General features: G+C 44.1%; 5 protein-coding genes and 1 pseudogene across 5 annotated transcripts; all 6 read left to right on the forward strand.

Moving 5' to 3' along the window:
• The first annotated feature begins 176 nt into the window (after window positions 1–176).
• On the forward strand, window positions 177–2,587 carry LOC127018366 (UDP-glucuronosyltransferase 1A1-like). The gene is made up of 2 exons (XM_050899957.1): window positions 177–1,034; window positions 2,477–2,587. Exons 1-2 carry the CDS (start codon window positions 177–179, stop codon window positions 2,585–2,587), a joined length of 969 nt encoding a protein of 322 aa, XP_050755914.1.
• Window positions 2,588–3,505: 918 nt separating this feature from the next.
• LOC127018368 (UDP-glucuronosyltransferase 1A1-like) lies at window positions 3,506–4,582 on the forward strand. The gene is made up of 2 exons (XM_050899958.1): window positions 3,506–4,369; window positions 4,553–4,582. The coding sequence occupies exons 1-2, from the start codon at window positions 3,506–3,508 to the stop codon at window positions 4,580–4,582; spliced, it is 894 nt and encodes a 297-aa protein (XP_050755915.1).
• Window positions 4,583–5,782: 1,200 nt separating this feature from the next.
• LOC127018369 (UDP-glucuronosyltransferase 1A1-like) lies at window positions 5,783–6,781 on the forward strand. The gene has a single exon (XM_050899959.1). It carries the CDS (start codon window positions 5,819–5,821, stop codon window positions 6,779–6,781), a length of 963 nt encoding a protein of 320 aa, XP_050755916.1. The 5' UTR covers window positions 5,783–5,818.
• A 156-nt stretch (window positions 6,782–6,937) lies between these two features.
• On the forward strand, window positions 6,938–9,269 carry LOC127018370 (UDP-glucuronosyltransferase 1A1-like). Its single transcript, XM_050899960.1, has 3 exons — window positions 6,938–6,974; window positions 8,163–9,073; window positions 9,246–9,269. The coding sequence occupies exons 1-3, from the start codon at window positions 6,938–6,940 to the stop codon at window positions 9,267–9,269; spliced, it is 972 nt and encodes a 323-aa protein (XP_050755917.1).
• A 599-nt stretch (window positions 9,270–9,868) lies between these two features.
• LOC127018371 (UDP-glucuronosyltransferase 1A1-like) lies at window positions 9,869–11,569 on the forward strand. Its single transcript, XM_050899962.1, has 2 exons — window positions 9,869–9,950; window positions 10,557–11,569. Exons 1-2 carry the CDS (start codon window positions 9,869–9,871, stop codon window positions 11,567–11,569), a joined length of 1,095 nt encoding a protein of 364 aa, XP_050755919.1.
• Window positions 11,570–12,408: 839 nt separating this feature from the next.
• On the forward strand, window positions 12,409–13,155 carry LOC127018372 (UDP-glucuronosyltransferase 1A1-like; annotated as a pseudogene).
• Window positions 13,156–17,830: the final 4,675 nt, after the last annotated feature.

Below are 17,830 nucleotides of genomic sequence, written 5' to 3' on the forward strand. Positions count from 1 at the left end.
CTCCATTGCGTGCAAACTTGTGAACACCTGAAATGTGAGGCAAGTCAAAAGGGCAGACGTATCATTAGAAAGCATTGCCAAGTGGTGTGTTTGCGTAGGTGGAGCGTAGCTACAAAAGCTTGCGAACCATCCCTGGCCTCTCTCATGCATGGGTTCCTGTCCGTCCAACTCGCAACATGCTGGTGGCAGTGCTGCTCCCCTTCTTGTGCTGCCTGAGTCCTGCCGCTGCTGGGAAACTGCTGGTGATCCCGATGGAGGGCAGCCACTGGCTCAGTATGAAGGAAGTGCTGGCCGAGCTGAGCAAGAGAGGGCATGAAATAGTTGTCATCGCACCAGACAGCAAAATGCTGATAGATTCCTCGGGGATATATGAATTGAAAACATATCCTGTACCTTTCAAAAAGGAAGAGATGGAAGAACTTATGCGCTCACTTAGTTCAAACTGTTTTAGTGAAGAGCCTTTCCTTATAAGATTTTTGAATACCTGGGATCATTTCAGAAAGAGCTCTGCCATGTTTCAAGCTTCCTGCAGTTCCTTACTGTACAACAAAGAGATGATGAAATACATTGAAGAAAGTAAATTTGATGCCATCTTTACAGATCCTCTGACACCCTGTGGACAGATAATTGCTTTGCACTTTTCTATCCCTACTGTTTTCTTCTTGCGGGGCATCCCGTGTGCTATAGACATTCATGCTACTCAGAGTCCGGACCCACCATCCTACGTCCCACGAATGTTCTCACTCAATACAGATCATATGACGTTTCCTCAGAGAGTGAAGAACTTCCTGATCAGCGTTTCAGAGTCTTTCACCTGCAGTATGGTCTTTTCACCATTTGAAAGCCTGGCCTCGGACTTTCTCCAAAAGCCGGTGACGATTACGCAGCTTTTAAGTCACGGATCCATTTGGCTGAAGAGACTTGACTTTGTCTTTGACTATCCCATGCCTGTAATGCCCAATATGATTTTCATTGGAGGCATAAACTGCGGACAGAAGAAACCATTATCTCAGGTCAGTGACTGGCTGGGAAAGGTAAAACAAGGGAAAAGTTCTGGCAGTCATACTGGGTGAGGTCTAATAGTGTGTTCGATATGGACATTTCTTACCTAAAGAGGTAATTTAGATTAACTCTTTCTGTATAGCCAATCCACATGAAAAACAGAGTAGTATAGTGGACCAGGAGAACAAGATGTGATTCCACCTCCTTTCCTTGGGTCTGCCCAACGTGGGGATTTTGTTGGGTGAGGGGATCACATGCTATGCTGTGTTTAATTCCAGCTGAAGTGAGGTACACAAACACCATCTCACCCAGGAATTAATGCAAAAAGGGCAGGTGAATTATAACAGCTCTTCCAAAAATTCTGTGCCCCACATAAGAGGCAGTAGAATATTTCTTCAAGAGCATTAGCTGCTTATCCAGTCAGAAAAGTAACTCACTGGGTTATGTGCAATAGCATCACATGCTCTTTCTGTAACAGCAGTCTTGTGTTTGAGTCGAAGGCTAATACTTTGTGGTGAAGATTTTGGTCTAACAACAGCTTCCATCACAAAAACTAGATAGCTGAATTCTCAACTGCATTTTTAGGAGACTTTGGATAGGGAAATGTTGATGGGTGGTTGCTTGGGCATCTGTGGTCTAAAAAGGACTTGATAAAGGCATGCATGTGATGTATGTTAGCTTGTTCGTGCTCATGAGGTACGTTAGCTTGTTGCTGCATGCGATGTATATTCTTGCTTGCTTGTGCTCTAAGTAGAACAGCCTCATGTGAAGCCAGAGATTAAGTGGAAAATGAGAGACAGGAGGAGACAGCTCTCCTCAGCAGATGACGAATCTGTAGTTAGTGTCGTCCAGCCATTTCAGCAATAAATCACATTGTTTCCTAGAAAGGATAAAGTTTTATCCTTTGTGAACATTCCTTAAAAATAAACAGACTCTCCTCTATTCTTCCCTTGAACTTTTTTCACTTGCCAGCCTTCCCTGAGTCTTAGGGAAATGGATTCTTCCTGCCTATCACCATTCTTACTCTTCCCCCAAATTCATAGGCCTTTGTGAACATGAATGACTGAAGCTTCACAAGAAAATAGATTTGCATTTTACAAGCCTGGCACATCTTCCCCAGAGCCAACCTTAACTGCCCTCAGGCTTTGCTTTACTCCTCCCAGTACTTCACCTGATGCTGCCCATTGAAAGTACTGTTTATTTCTGTTGAGCTGCTAGCTGTTCATATCTTGCTTTTTCACAAAAGTCTCTTTCAAATTGCCTGTCAACCCCCCACATGGCCACTTTTATCAGGGTAGTGCTTTTTCCTATCTGTTCTGTCCATCAGAGCTGCTTAATGGCTCCTCAGGGACAAACCCAGGCAGATCCTCTGGGAAAGCAGCATCCTGCCTGCAGGTGAGGCCACATGGCAGCTCCAGGTTAAAATCAGACTTTCCTCTGAAGACAAGCTCACTCTCACTCTCATCTTGCTCAGGGGCTAAAGATCATAGTCCAGCAGCAATATTTATTGCAGAAGTACGGATTCTTCAGTCCTGATTTCTTGTTGTCTTCCAACTATGCCTCTGAATCACACAGTTACGTGTAACGGCAAAATATAATCCTGTGTGTTGACAAGTTTATCACAAGTGCTTGTTAACTGCTCAGACATGGTATCTTACTTTTAGTTTTTCATCTGAAGTAATAACACCACCTCTTAGCATTTAAAAATCAATTCCTGGCCTGAAACAAGAGGGCTGTTACTGGCTACTTCTGTCCAAGCTTTCCTGTATTTCATTAGGTACAAGGGGAACTGAGTGGCTTTTGCTTCCTCTTGCTCCTGGAAGAAGAAAATGATCGAGGGAGGCACAGAGAGATAGGTCAGGATGAGAACAAAGAAGTGTCGTGCATGCCAGCACGGATTCGGTGGTTTTCCTTCGCTGATGCAAGCCTCTGCTGCAGTGTTGCTTATTGTAATACATTTGTACCTGGTGTTGTACCTGGCCCCAGTGCTGAGCTGTATGTAAATCACAGAGCCTTACGATTTGCACAGATATCGTCCTGTATAGTGGCATAATTTTATAATTTTAAACATAAACTCGACAAGCATTTCAGAACAGCTGTAAAATGCTTATCAAAAAGAAAGAAAGAAAAGAAGGACAGCAAGAAAGCATTTTAACACCTGCTTTCAGCAAGCCCAGTTACTTCCAAGTGCCAGCACTATTCAAAGACTTGGGAATTTGTTTTTGCAAAGTCTGATTTTCTTTTCAATCTAACATCAATCAGCACAGGGAATCAATCAGAAAGGACCCATCCCAAGCGAGCCTCAGATACCAAGCCCAGTTCTGTCCAACCGGAGTTGATTTATAACGTTCCTTAAATGACTCATCAATGCCTTGAAGGGTTACTGGTGACTGGTTTTGCTGGAAAAGCTGGATCGTTAAGGGGGAATGTGAGAATCTGGCAGGGGGCTGTGGGTCTACTTAAAATCTGTTAGGTCAGGGCAGATGAACAGACTTCTAGGAACATGGCTCATGTAAGTAGCTACAGTTACTTAGTTTCTGTGGGGGTTTTGGTTTTCCTGTCTCTGTTTTGCTTGGCCGATGGTGGAAAGCTGTTGGTGTTGCCAATGGATGGGAGTCACTGGCTCAGCATGCGCTCACTGCTGGCGGCCCTCAGCCAGAAAGAGCACAAAATTGTCGTTGTCGCACCAGAAGTAAACTTGAACGTGAAGGCATCTGAATATTACACTCTGAAAACGTATCCAGTGCCTTTAACTAGGGAAGAACTGAGAGCAAGGATGCATTCATTTGCGAATGATCTTTTTGAGAGAAGACCTTTTCTTCAAAGAATTACTGCGCTTTATGAAAAAGTTCAAGTCATCTCCGATCTCTACGTCTCCTCCTGTAGCAGTTTACTGCACAATAAGGATCTGATACAATATCTTGAAGGGAGTAAATTTGATGCTGTTCTCACAGATCCTGTTGTACCATGTGGACAAATACTGGCTCTGCATCTCTCTATCCCATCTGTTTTCTTTTTACGGGGACTCCCCTGCAGTTTTGATTTGGAGGCTACCCAGTGTCCAGACCCCGCTTCCTACGTCCCAAGAACATTTACAGACAACTCAGACCGCATGACGTTTATTCAGCGTGTGGAAAACTTATTTCTGAAGTCATCAGAATCCTTTCTTTGCAATTTTGCCTATTTGCCATTTGAACTGCTGGCCTCAGATGTTCTTCACAGACCAGTAACAGTGAAGGAGCTCTTAAGCAATGGATCCATTTGGCTTAAAAGAATGGATTTTGTTTTTGAGTATCCCATGCCAGTGATGCCCAACATAGTTTTTATTGGAGGTATAAACTGTGGAAAGAGAAAGCCATTATCTCAGGTCAGTGATTTCCTTGATAAAATATATTAATGTTTGAAGGGAGAATGCTGTTTGCAAATGCTCTGTGTGTATATAATTGTATACATGAGTTTGTGGGATGTATACATCCAGTAAGATGTACTGTAAAGACAAAGAAAACAGGTGAAAAACTGGGATGATTTTAATTCTCTTCCACTCTTGCAGGTACTCTTCTATAGCATTAGCAGGATCTAAGCACTTTTGCTTACACAATTGTTTTCTTTGGGCTAGGTGGAAGTAGTTCATCACTGCACTCTTGCTAAGGAGGCGCACACACATCAGTGAGGGTGATCCCTGTCTTACCAGGAAGGTCTGCTGCTGGTGTTTGCCAGATCAGTATTATTAACTCAAACTATTTGTCTTACTGTCACAATTGATTTTTAAAAACAATGAATCTTTTAGGTTAATAGAACCATCCTTTCATAATTTAGAAATAAAGTGTCGTAACACATCAGTTGGCAGGTAATATTCTGGTGGCACTGTCAGTCTAGGCTTATCCTTTCACCACATGGATTCCTTACAGAATTTTCTGAAAAACTGTTGAAGGTTTTCATAGCTGCTAGCCAGCACTGAGCATCTGCAACAGCTTGCGCTGCCTTCTGAAAATTTTCCCTACAAAGGGTGTACCTAGAGCTGCAGTAGTTCGGTACATGTCCTTAAAAAAAATTCTGGTGTATACTATTAACCTCCATACTAAATTATTGTATTGTCAAAATTACTTCTGTGCAATAATTTTCATAATTAGGGCTGACAGGGCAAATCCTGTCTATGCATTAATGTTGTTTGCTTTCATGGCCCTGGGACATACTCTTCCCAGGCTGATCTAGAACGGTATTTCTGAGTTGCTAATCCAGTTTTAAATATAGCTGGCAAAAAACATACCTTTGTCCTTCCTCCTTCGAGCCCCTACTTCATCCTTCCAAAAAGAGGCCTTTCAGGGAAATGAACTTTGATAGCCAATTTTCCATTTTCATTACAGTGTCAAGATATAAAACTTATAAAGAAACCAGACCATTTCCCATGTGAAGCATTAATATTTTTCTAATCTTTTACAAATAGGAAATGATTTGGACTGGCAGGAGGGGAAGAATTTTCTTACACTGAAAATTCTTGTTTGGAAAATCAATGATCTGTTAATTAGCTCTTTTGAGCAGACCACTTGTTGAAGGATCCCTCATTTCCTTAAATCCCAGTGTTCCTCCAATACAAAGAAGTGAGTGTTTCCCAGTCTAGCTGCTGCTCTGATTACTGTCTGCCAAATTGGCTGAACTTTAAACACCTCTTATTCCATCGTTGCCATGCCCATGATTATACATTTACCACACAACAAATAAGTCTAAAGATCATCCAGAGAAAGCACAGCACAGATTGCTTAAAACCATGCAACTGGGAATATTCTTTCTGGGCAGCACTCACCAGATTTCCGCAGAAATGGCCCCAGTGCTTAGTGCTCATCCGCAAGTCACGGCGACGCTGGTTCTGCTCCTGTCCGTGCTCAGTTTGGCTGCTGGTGGGAAGCTGCTGGTGGTGCCGGTGGATGGGAGTCGTTGGCTCAGCATCCGGGAAGTGTTGGATGGTGTCAGGCAGAAGGGACATGAAATAGTCGTCGTTGCACCTGAAATAAACATACATATAAAACCATCAGAGAATTTTATTATGAAAATGTATCCGATACCTTTCACAAAAGAAGAGCTGGATGGAAATTTCCAAGCATTTTCACGGGATGTATTTGAAGAAGGATCTTTTCTGGAAAGATTTCTTAAAGTATACTGGAGACTGAAAAGCGTGTCTGCCATTACTCTCTCTACCTGTGCACACTTACTGTACAACAAAGAGCTTGTCAGGTATCTTGAGGAGAGCAAGTTTGACGCTGTCCTTACAGACCCTGTACTACCCTGTGGGCAGATACTGGCTGAGCATCTTTCAGTCCCTTCCGTGTTTTTTTTACGAGGAATACCATGTGGTTTAGATTTTGAAGCCACTCAGTGTCCCAATCCTCCTTCTTATGTCCCCAGGGTATTTACAGGGCATACAGACCGCATGAACTTTCTCCAGCGGGTGAAGAATCTAATCTTTGACATCCCAAATTATTTTCTCTGTGATTTTGTCTTTCAACCATACGCAAAACTGGCTTCTGAGTTCCTCCAGCGGGACGTGACTGTGCCGGATCTCTTACGCCAGGGTTCCATTTGGCTCATGAGGTTAGATTTTGTGTTAGAATATCCAAGACCTTTGATGCCCAACATGGTTGTAATTGGAGGAGTAAACTGTGCTCACAAGAAGCTACCTCAGGTGGGTGATGCTCTGTTTTTAATTCTTGCTCTGATAGACTTCTGTGTCCACAAGGGTGGAATTTTGTGTTGCAGACAGGAATCAAGTTCCCGGTTAGAGTGAGTTAGGCAAATACTCGTGAAAGAAATTATTTTTCTCTCACTTTCTTCCTCACTTTCCATTTTCTGTGTAGGCAGCTATACCTTTTCACTTCTAAAGTATGCTCAGTTGAAGAGAAACTCTGGGTTCTTCTAGTGAAGGTCTGTGATGGGACGATGTATGCACCAGCCAAAGGGATTGTCAGAATATGTGGACAGTAGGATAAAGTGTTGGATTTGTCTTGCGAGCAGCTCCCATGGGACGGCCCAGAAAACCTTAAAAGCTCTTTCCAGGCTCAAAACCCCAGTCCTAATGAATGGAGCCATGGAGCAGGTCTGATTTGACACGTCCAGCATAGCGTGACTAGCACTGAGGGGATGGATGCAGCCTTGGTGATTGTGCTAACCTCTTAGATGCGGCATGTGTTTTGGGTGCCTCGGATGTAGAAGATAGCAATGCACGCAGTTCTTACTGGAGAGCCTCCTCTGCTGCTCTGTGGAAGAGCCTGGAGAGCTGTGCTATTCTTTTTGGTGCCCTGGCTTTCTCTTCAGTCATATTATTTTAGACTTGTGCACCATGGGGTGAAGTCACAAAGCCTGTGTGGCAATTCCACCCATCTCCAAGTGGCGGAGGTGGCTGTGGCATCTTACAGACATCTTCATGCACGCTGTAATTTGCCCCCTCAGCATTCATGCAACTCCACCACTGCTGGACACCATGCAAGATTTGCCAGTGACAAAAAAGAAGCCAGAATTAGGCCCTGAATTGTTTCATGGGAAGCCCCCCTCAAAGAGTGTTCATACATCTCTGCTCTGCCCTCCAAGCTCACAAAGCCAACCCCTCCGTCCCCTGAGGCAGGTCTCAGACACTGGAAGTACTGCTTAATGTGGGTGATGTGTCCTGCAGACAAACCTTGCATCATGCTTCCATCTTCTTCAGTCTTCTCAGTCTAGAAACCATCTTAAACAGCTCTTCCACATCTGCTATGGGGCCGTAGGCCTCCTAGAGATGAGTCTTTAAAGGGAGAGGGAGAGGGGACAGGTCTTGCCCAGGGGAAGGGAGCAGCCTCTGCTAGGCTGAATGGTGATGTGGATGTGACCCATCTCCTGCACTTGCAAAAGGTTTAGCCAGAGGGAGGGTATCAGAAGTGCAGTCCCACTCAGAACCATCCCTGCCTCCTGCTGGGACTCTTTACTGTTCCTCTGATAGAAACAGATGGGGCTTTTCTGGTGCATCCACCACACACCACCAAGCTGTGGACTTGGCTGGAATTAAATGCTTATTATGCAGCCTTTTATCAAATCAGTGATTATACATTTACCACACAGCAAATAAGTCTAAAGATCATCCAGAGAAAGCACAGCACAGATTGCTTAAAAGCGTGGAGCTGGTGCTGTTGCTTCAGTGGCACCACTGGTTTTCTTTCTGGGCGGCACTCACCAGATTTCCGCAGAAATGACCCCAGTGCTTAGTGCTCATCCGCAAGTCATGGCAACGCTGGTTCTGCTCCTGTCCGCGCTCAGCTTGGCTGCTGGTGGGAAGCTGCTGGTGGTGCCGGTGGATGGGAGTCCTTGGCTCAGCATGCGGGAAGTGTTGGACGGTCTCAGGCAGAAGGGACATGAAATAGTCGTCGTTGCACCTGAAGTCAATTTGTACATAAAGCCAACAAAGAATTCTGTTATGAAAATGTACCCAGTCCCTTTCACGCAGGAAGAGATGGATGAAAATTTCCATGCATTTTCACGGGATATATTTGAAGAAGGATCTTTTCTGGAAAGATTTCTTAAGGTATACCAACGTATGAAAAGAGTCTCTGATTTGGTGATCTCCAGCTGTGCACACTTACTGTACAACAAAGAGCTTGTCAGGTATCTTGAGGAGAGCAAGTTTGACGCTGTCCTTACAGACCCTGTACTACCCTGTGGGCAGATACTGGCTGAGCATCTTTCAGTCCCTTCCGTGTTTTTTTTACAAGGAATACCATGTGGTTTAGATTTTGAAGCCACTCAGTGTCCCAATCCTCCTTCTTATGTCCCCAGGATATTTACAGAGCATACAGACCACATGAACTTTCTCCAGCGGGTGAAGAATCTAATCTTTGACATCCCAAATTATTTTCTCTGTGATTTTGTCTTTCAACCATACGCAAAACTGGCTTCTGAGTTCCTCCAGCGGGACGTGACTGTGCCGGATCTCTTACGCCAGGGTTCCATTTGGCTCATGAGGTTAGATTTTGTGTTAGAATATCCAAGACCTTTGATGCCCAACATGGTTGTAATTGGAGGAGTAAACTGTGCTCACAAGAAGCTACCTCAGGTGGGTGATGCTCTGTTTTTAATTCTTGCTCTGATAGACTTCTGTGTCCACAAGGGTGGAATTTTGTGTTGCAGACAGGAATCAAGTTCCCGGTTAGAGTGAGTTAGGCAAATACTCGTGAAAGAAATTATTTTTCTCTCACTTTCTTCCTCACTTTCCATTTTCTGTGTAGGCAGCTATACCTTTTCACTTCTAAAGTATGCTCAGTTGAAGAGAAACTCTGGGTTCTTCTAGTGAAGGTCTGTGATGGGACGATGTATGCACCAGCCAAAGGGATTGTCAGAATATGTGGACAGTAGGATAAAGTGTTGGATTTGTCTTGCGAGCAGCTCCCATGGGACGGCCCAGAAAACCTTAAAAGCTCTTTCCAGGCTCAAAACCCCAGTCCTAATGAATGGAGCCATGGAGCAGGTCTGATTTGACACGTCCAGCATAGCGTGACTAGCACTGAGGGGATGGATGCAGCCTTGGTGATTGTGCTAACCTCTTAGATGCGGCATGTGCTTTGGGTGCCTCGGATGTAGAAGGTAGCAATGCACGCAGTTCTTACTGGAGAGCCTCCTCTGCTGCTCTGTGGAAGAGCCTGGAGAGTTGTGCTATTCTTTTTGGTGCCCTGGCTTTCTCTTCAGTCATATTATTTTAGACTTGTGCACCATGGGGTGAAGTCACAAAGCCTGTGTGGCAATTCCACCCATCTCCAAGTGGCGGAGGTGGCTGTGGCATCTTACAGACATCTTCATGCACGCTGTAATTTGCCCCCTCAGCGTTCATGCAACTCCACCACTGCTGGACACCATGCAAGATTTGCCAGTGACAAAAAAGAAGCCAGAATTAGGCCCTGAATTGTTTCATGGGAAGCCCCCCTCAAAGAGTGTTCGTACATCTCTGCTCTGCCCTCCAAGCTCACAAAGCCAACCCCTCCGTCCCCTGAGGCAGGTCTCAGACACTGGAAGTACTGCTTAATGTGGGTGATGTGTCCTGCAGACAAACCTTGCATCATGCTTCCATCTTCTTCAGTCTTCTCAGTCTAGAAACCATCTTAAACAGCTCTTCCACATCTGCTATGGGGCCGTAGGCCTCCTAGAGATGAGTCTTTAAAGGGAGAGGGAGAGGGGACAGGTCTTGCCCAGGGGAAGGGAGCAGCCTCTGCTAGGCTGAATGGTGATGTGGATGTGACCCATCTCCTGCACTTGCAAAAGGTTTAGCCAGAGGGAGGGTATCAGAAGTGCAGTCCCACTCAGAACCATCCCTGCCTCCTGCTGGGACTCTTTACTGTTCCTCTGATAGAAACAGATGGGGCTTTTCTGGTGCATCCACCACACACCACCAAGCTGTGGACTTGGCTGGAATTAAATGCTTATTATGCAGCCTTTTATCAAATCAGTGATTATACATTTACCACACAGCAAATAAGTCTAAAGATCATCCAGAGAAAGCACAGCACAGATTGCTTAAAAGCGTGGAGCTGGTGCTGTTGCTTCAGTGGCACCACTGGTTTTCTTTCTGGGCGGCACTCACCAGATTTCCGCAGAAATGACCCCAGTGCTTAGTGCTCATCCGCAAGTCACGGCGACGCTGGTTCTGCTCCTGTCCGCGCTCAGTTTGGCTGCTGGTGGGAAGCTGCTGGTGGCTGCGGTGGATGGGAGTCCTTGGCTCAGCATGCGGGAAGTGTTGGATGGTGTCAGGCAGAAGGGACATGAAATAGTCGTCGTTGCACCTGAAGTCAATTTGTACGTAAAGCCAACAAAGAATTTTGTTATGAAAATGTACCCAGTCCCTTTCACGCAGGAAGAGATGGATGAAAATTTCCATGCATTTTTACGGGATATATTTGAAGAAGGATCTTTTCTGGAAAGATTTCTTAAAGTATACCAAGGTATGAAAAGAGTCTCTGATTTGGTGATCTCCAGCTGTGCACACTTACTGTACAACAAAGAGCTTGTCAGGTATCTTGAGGAGAGCAAGTTTGACGCTGTCCTTACAGACCCTGTACTACCCTGTGGGCAGATACTGGCTGAGCATCTTTCAGTCCCTTCCGTGTTTTTTTTACGAGGAATACCATGTGGTTTAGATTTTGAAGCCACTCAGTGTCCCAATCCTCCTTCTTATGTCCCCAGGATATTTACAGGGCATACAGACCGCATGAACTTTCTCCAGCGGGTGAAGAATCTAATCTTTGACATCCCAAATTATTTTCTCTGTGATTTTGTCTTTCAACCATATGCAAAACTGGCTTCTGAGTTCCTCCAGCGGGACGTGACTGTGCCGGATCTCTTACGCCAGGGTTCCATTTGGCTCATGAGGTTAGATTTTGTGTTAGAATATCCAAGACCTTTGATGCCCAACATGGTTGTAATTGGAGGAGTAAACTGTGCTCACAAGAAGCTACCTCAGGTGGGTGATGCTCTGTTTTTAATTCGTGCTCTGATAGACTTCTGTGTCCACAAGGGTGGAATTTTGTGTTGCAGACAGGAATCAAGTTCCCGGTTAGAGTGAGTTAGGCAAATACTCGTGAAAGAAATTATTTTTCTCTCACTTTCTTCCTCACTTTCCATGTTCTGTGTACGCAACTATACCTTTTCACTTCTAAAGTATGCTCAGTTGATGCCTTTTTCATTACTCATATTTGAAGCCATTTTGTGTAACATTGAGTAACTTGGTACTCTCTTTCTCCCTTAGTGAGTGATGGAAGAGCAGCAGGCAAGTCTGAGGGGCTGTCATAGCCTTGCAGTTAGGTATAATCCATACAACTTTACAAATTATTGTAATAAGTTCTGGTATTTACTGAGAAATGCATGTCAGGCTTTTGTCCTGGTGCGCCCTTGCTGCCTTGCCACTTCTTTCTTTGTCAATGAATTTGTCTGCTTCTTCACATGGGTATTTCCAAAGCTGGAATCAGAAGGAATGTCGCAGGTTGTGGACAGTCAGGCTAGGAAGTGGCGCCTCTGTTTACAGGCAGGCCTCAGAAGATTTTGCCTTGGTGATGGCTATGTGAGATCTGAGAAAAAAAATCAATGAGCCTGAAGGGGCCATGGTGGCTTGGCAGATCCTGCTCAAAAGCAATAGAGCTGCCAAAGCTTTTCTAATAGAAACAGATGGGGCTTTTCTGGTGCATCCACCCCATTTACCGCCCACCTGCATGGATTGCTGAAATCTAGTGCTTGTTATCCAGCCTTCTATCAAATCAGTGATTATACATTTACCACACAGCAAATACTCCAAAGATCAGAAGTTGGGCTGTAGCACAGATTGCTTAAAAGCGTGGAGCTGGTGCTGTTGCTTCAGTGGCACCACTGGTTTTCTTTCTGGGTGGCACTCACCAGATTTCCGCAGAAATGACCCCAGTGCTTAGTGCTCATCTGCAAGTCACGGCAACGCTGGTTCTGCTCCTGTCCGCGCTCAGCTTGGCTGCTAGTGGGAAGCTGCTGGTGGTGCCGGTGGATGGGAGTCCTTGGCTCAGCATGCGGGAAGTGTTGGATGGTCTCAGGCAGAAGGGACATGAAATAGTCGTCGTTGCACCTGAAATCAGTTTTTACAGAAAGCCAACAAAGAATTTTGTTATGAAAATGTACCCAATCCCCTTCATGCAGGAAGAGATGGATGAAAATTTCCACACATTTTTATGGGATATATTTGAAGAAGGATCTTTTCTGGAAAGAGTTGTTAGAATTTATCAACAGTCAAAAAAACCCCTCTGCCATGTTCCTGTCTACCTGTACACACTTACTGTACAACAAAGAGCTTGTCAGGTATCTTGAGGAGAGCAAGTTTGACGCTGTCTTTACAGACCCTGTACTACCCTGTGGGCAGATACTGGCTGAGCATCTTTCAGTCCCTTTCTCTTGCAGCAAATACCATGTGGTTTAGATTTTGAAGCCACTCAGTGTCCCAGTCCCCCTTCTTATGTCCCCAGGGTATTTACAGGGCATACAGATCACATGAACTTTCTCCAGCGGGTGAAGAATCTAATCTTTGACATCCCAAATTATTTTCTCTGTGATTTTGTCTTTCAACCATACGCAAAACTGGCTTCTGAGTTCCTCCAGCAGGACATGACTGTGCCGGTTCTCTTATGCACATGAAGTTCCATTTGGCTCATGAAGCTAGACTTTGTTTTACACTATCCGAGACCATTGATGCCCAACATGGTTACGGTTAGTGGAGTAAACTGTACTCACAAGAAGCTAACTCAGGTGGGTCATACTCTGTTTTTTCATGTCAGTCTTGCAGATTTTTACATCATCTGAAAAGTCATAACACAGGTTTTGTTAGCACGGTCCCTTTCTGTGGGTAAAAGGATTTCAAACTGCTTTTGCTTTTCAAAGAGATGCCAGTACTCCTTTCAGTGAAGGCATCCGAATATCACAGTATAAAAATGGAGAGAGTGTTGTAAATGAATTTAGCTCTGGGAAACTCCCCATTGGTCATGTGCCCCTGCTGAAAGCCAGCTTTGACATTAGAGCAGGTTGCTCAGGGCCTCTTTACTCAAGACTGTTGATGTGGTGCGAGGCAGACTTTCATTTGAGGAGACCTTCGCTCATCCTATGGTCCACCTGGTCATTGCTGATTTCCTCTACGTTCCTGTCTTTTTATCTTCAAAGAAGGATTCTCTATGTTTTGAATTGTCATAGACTTACAAAATACTTAGGTTGGAAGGTCATTTGCAGGCCTCTCAGCCAACCTGCTCGCCACAGCAGGGCCAGTTAGTTCAGGTTGTTCCATTCTATGTCTTGTCAAGTTTTGAGTATCTCCTATGACCCTTATAGTGAAAACACTTTATTATATCCCATTTATGATTGTATCCAATTCAAATTTTCCATGTTGCAGCTTGTGTCTGTTGCCTCTTGTCCTGTCACTGTCAATATCTTGGAAGAGTGCGGCTTTGTCTTCTTTATGCTCTCCTGCTAAGGGAGTTGAAGATAGCAATAAGATCTCCTGTTAGCCTTCTCTTCTGACTCCTGAGCAAGCTCATCTGTCTCAGCCCCTTTTTGTACGTCACGGTCCCCAGCTCCTAACTACCTTCTTGGCTTTTGCTGGACTTGCTCCAGCACATCAATGTCTGTCTTGTACTGGAGAGCCCAAAACTGGGTCCATGTCTTCAGATGTCTCCCAAGTGCTGAACAAAGGAGAAGGATCACCTCTCTCAGTCTGCTGGCTGCACTCCTACTCGTATAGCCCAGGATGCTATTGCCTCTGTGGCTGCAAGGGCACGCTGCTGACTCATATTCAACTTTTTTGTCCACAAGGACCCCGGCTCATTTTCTGCAGAGCTGCTGTCTGTCCAGCTGGAGTGCAGCCTGTCCTGTGGCATGGGGTTATCCCATCCCAGCGGCAGAACTTTGCTTTTGCCTTTGCTGACCTTCATAACGCTGCTGTTGGCCTATTTCTCCAGCTTATGGCATTCTTTTTTGCATATCCCAGGCCAGTGGTGCTGCTTATTTAAAGTATCAACTGGCATCATAAAAATAAAGTATAAGTTAGGTTACTTTATTCTTATAAAATGAATGTTGGATTTATTTCAGATTTTTTTTAATGTGTATTCAAATATATTTTGTGGTTTGCAGAGTAACATCATAGCTTCTATTTTTAGAAATAACTATTCCTGTTAAGTAAGTTTTTCAGATATTGACTCTGCAAAACAGTGAAATGGGGCTTATTTTTCAGAAAAAGCTGAATCTCACACAGTAAAAATGAAGCATTTTTAAGAGGATTCAAACTTGGCACTCAGTCTAGAAAAGCAGAGATGGAATAAACCGTATAGCTAAACCTATGAAAAGAACTGTGACAGAGGATCCGTGACAGAGGTCTATAAAATCCTGAAAAGTGTAGCGAAGGTGAAAAGGGAACTGATACCCAGTTTCTCCCAATACTTGACCTTTGACTAACACTGAAATGAGGTGGCAGCAAGCTTAAAGCAAACAAAAGGGAGTACTTTTTCACACCATGCACAAAAAAACCCCCAAATCCTGCCTCTCAACACCAGCAGATTTTTTTTTTGTAGACAAACCTATGAATTTAAAAAGGATTTGGGTGGTTAATAAGAGGTACATTCTGACTGGCAGGATTTGTAGACTCACAAAAGAGGTAATCATGGATTCCCCTAACTGGGGATATTAGCTGTACCGTTTCTGGCGTACAACCTTGGCACTCAACTCTGTACTTTAGCTTTACTTTCTCCTGATAGATATCTCTTTTCACCCTTGCCTTTGGAATGGGCTGAACTTGTGGACTTCAGTCTCTGGACTCATCTACATGTGAAAGGGTGTTTGTGTGTTGCTCAAAATCCAATGACACAACTTTTAAACTCTCATGAACGTGCCATTAGCCTTAAGGGTTTGGTTTGGGTTTTTTTACCTCTTTAATGTTGTTTGATAGCATTTTATATTAGTGTTACACAGATAATGCACGTTTGGCTGAAATGTTAACACAACTTAAAGACTACATGGAAGTGACTCTGTATCAAATATGAGATTTGAGGGCCCGTTATATGTTAGCATAGGGTAACAGTACGGCTGCAACTCCGGGTTAACTACCTGAGTGTATACTGCCACCTTAGGGCATATGTAATTCTGCATCGCCTTGTTATGTGAGATCTTTTCCTCTTTATCGCCGAAATGTGAAAATGCACACATAGGTACCGCAGCTAATTCTCTGGCACATGACAAAACCTTCTGTCCACCTCCTTTAGTTTTTGGTCTTTTAAGATCACCTCACTGTCAGCTAGAAAGTTTTGCTTAAACAGGCTGCAGAATGGGACTGTATTGATGTCTGATACTCCTTCCTCTTTAATGCAGTTTCCTTAGATGTTGCAGTCCTTGCTGGCTTATGAGAATCACTTTTTTTAATATGTGCCACATGGAGAGCCTCCTATCAAAATAAACGTTTTAGGACACACTTAGTATTAGCCTTGGAATGTGCTTATCACACCCAGGTACCTTTGGCAAAGGTAGCCATTTCACGAACCAGATTTCCCATCACTTCTACCTGCTCCAAGACAACTCTTCCGAGCTGTGGCACAGCATGAAGAAACTGTTCAGAGCTCTCTCTGGTCAGGTGTGCTTAGCTGAGGGGTCTAAAACAGTCTCTTTTCTCCAGCCGGCAATTGCTCTTGTTCAGCTACCATTCCTATCTCTTGTTTTGCTTTTGTAAACTTGCAGACTTTTGGCATCCACCTTTTCCCTTTCCATGAAATATGCCTTAATAGCAGATGAGATCTGCTTGGTCAGGCACTTCTTTTAAGCACAAACTGCAGATATCTGCTTTTCTGGGTTTATCTTGAAAGTTTTCACGTGCCTTTGCATGTTCTCCCTATCTAAGGACATTGCTTTGTTTATAGGCGCCCATTTCATTCACCCATCTACCCGCTGGGTTTCCATTGCATCATTTGCTGCAGCTTCAACCCAGGTTCTCAAGAATAATTAGGCAGTTAAATCCCATTCAAATCAACCTGATTTGGATATCGAAACAAGTCCTTGGAGTGGGACTGTCTTCCACACCAGATTATGTCAGCCATGCTATTATACAGGCAAACCTTCAAAACCTCAGAGGTAAAAAGCTTTTTCCAAATGTTCAGTCCGAATCTCTCAAAGTGCCGTTTGTGGCCCTGATTATACTATTTACTGCTACCCAGAAAAGTTTGGTTCCATCATCATTGTTATTCCCCATTGAGTAGCTGTAGGCTGCTTTCGAGTGTTACAGAGAACAGGACTTCCAACATGGTTTTGGGGTTTTTTTGCCTTAAAAAATCTTACTGTAGCACATGCAGAAGCAGCTCAGAAACTCTGTTCTCCCCTTCTTCTGGTAAGCACAGGACACAAGTGTGGACTTCCCTTGGCTCATACCACAGCCAAGCCTTACTAACTTCTTTTGGAATGTAACTATTGTTAAAAACTTTCAAAAACGTTTGGCCCGTAGCCTCTCATGTATGAACTCTTATGGCCCCTCTTGAGCAAGCACTGCATATTCTGCTGCATCATTGCTTTCAAAAAGACATTTGGCCTCAAGCCTCTCATGTATGAACTCTTATGGCCCCTCTTGAGCAAGCACTGCATATTCTGCTGCATCGTTGCTTTCAAAAAGACATTTGGCCTCGAGCCACAAACCTACAAACTCTTATGGGCCCTCTTGAGCAGGAACTGCATATTCTGCTGCGTCATTGTTTATATAAAAAGGTGTCTGGTTAATATGTTACCCAAACTTTGGTGACACCACTGCTTGGTGTGCCAGCTCCTGCTTACCATGTAGAACGTCCTGTGTGAACTCCAGGCACCTTTCTGAGCAAAGGTGTAAGAGAGAAAGTTGGAGGTTTAGGTCTTTCATGTCAATAGTGCAACACGCTTCTTGTATTATAAGCTCGCTGGAGAAGCTCAGTGGCCGTAAAAGTTGATTCCTGACTTGAATCTGGCACAGGACAGTCAAGTGCACAGTGACTCACTTGAAACAACCCTGACCCAGAAAAATTCCTCTACAAACAACTGCTACCTCTGCTAATCAAAGACCCTGCTAATTGTTCTGAATCATTTAAGATAACGTAAATGCATGGAAATGCTTTTTGCTTTAGATCCCTTGATAGCACTCTTATCAGTGCTTTTATCGCTGTTTAAAATGTGATCTTTGAACTCCAACAACCTGTCTTAGTAAACATTTTGTAGCAGTAAAGATTAAAGGCCATCAAGTAATAAATGAGGTACAACTATTTTTTGCTTTCATATGCTGCTTGGAAGGAGTAAGAAGGAACAGTTCATTTCTTCTCCTGCT

The sequence above is a fragment of the Gymnogyps californianus genome, chromosome 7 (genome assembly GCF_018139145.2).
Source record: "Gymnogyps californianus isolate 813 chromosome 7, ASM1813914v2, whole genome shotgun sequence".
Classification (NCBI taxonomy): domain Eukaryota; kingdom Metazoa; phylum Chordata; class Aves; order Accipitriformes; family Cathartidae; genus Gymnogyps; species Gymnogyps californianus.

Excerpts from the sequence above, each read along its gene's own strand:
- LOC127018366 (XM_050899957.1), top strand. The coding sequence starts at position 177 with ATGCTGGTGGCAGTGCTGCTCCCCTTCTTGTGCTGCCTGAGTCCTGCC. Across the intron at positions 1,035-2,476 it reads TCAGTGACTGGCTGGGAAAG|GGGCTAAAGATCATAGTCCA; the intron begins GTAAAACAAGGG and ends CATCTTGCTCAG.
- LOC127018368 (XM_050899958.1), top strand. The coding sequence starts at position 3,506 with ATGGCTCATGTAAGTAGCTACAGTTACTTAGTTTCTGTGGGGGTTTTG. Across the intron at positions 4,370-4,552 it reads AGAGAAAGCCATTATCTCAG|GTACTCTTCTATAGCATTAG; the intron begins GTCAGTGATTTC and ends CCACTCTTGCAG.
- LOC127018369 (XM_050899959.1), top strand. The coding sequence starts at position 5,819 with ATGGCCCCAGTGCTTAGTGCTCATCCGCAAGTCACGGCGACGCTGGTT.
- LOC127018370 (XM_050899960.1), top strand. The coding sequence starts at position 6,938 with ATGCACCAGCCAAAGGGATTGTCAGAATATGTGGACA. Across the intron at positions 6,975-8,162 it reads ATTGTCAGAATATGTGGACA|TGGCACCACTGGTTTTCTTT; the intron begins GTAGGATAAAGT and ends CTGTTGCTTCAG. Across the intron at positions 9,074-9,245 it reads CTCACAAGAAGCTACCTCAG|GCAGCTATACCTTTTCACTT; the intron begins GTGGGTGATGCT and ends TTTTCTGTGTAG.
- LOC127018371 (XM_050899962.1), top strand. The coding sequence starts at position 9,869 with ATGCAAGATTTGCCAGTGACAAAAAAGAAGCCAGAATTAGGCCCTGAA. Across the intron at positions 9,951-10,556 it reads GCCCCCCTCAAAGAGTGTTC|TGGCACCACTGGTTTTCTTT; the intron begins GTACATCTCTGC and ends CTGTTGCTTCAG.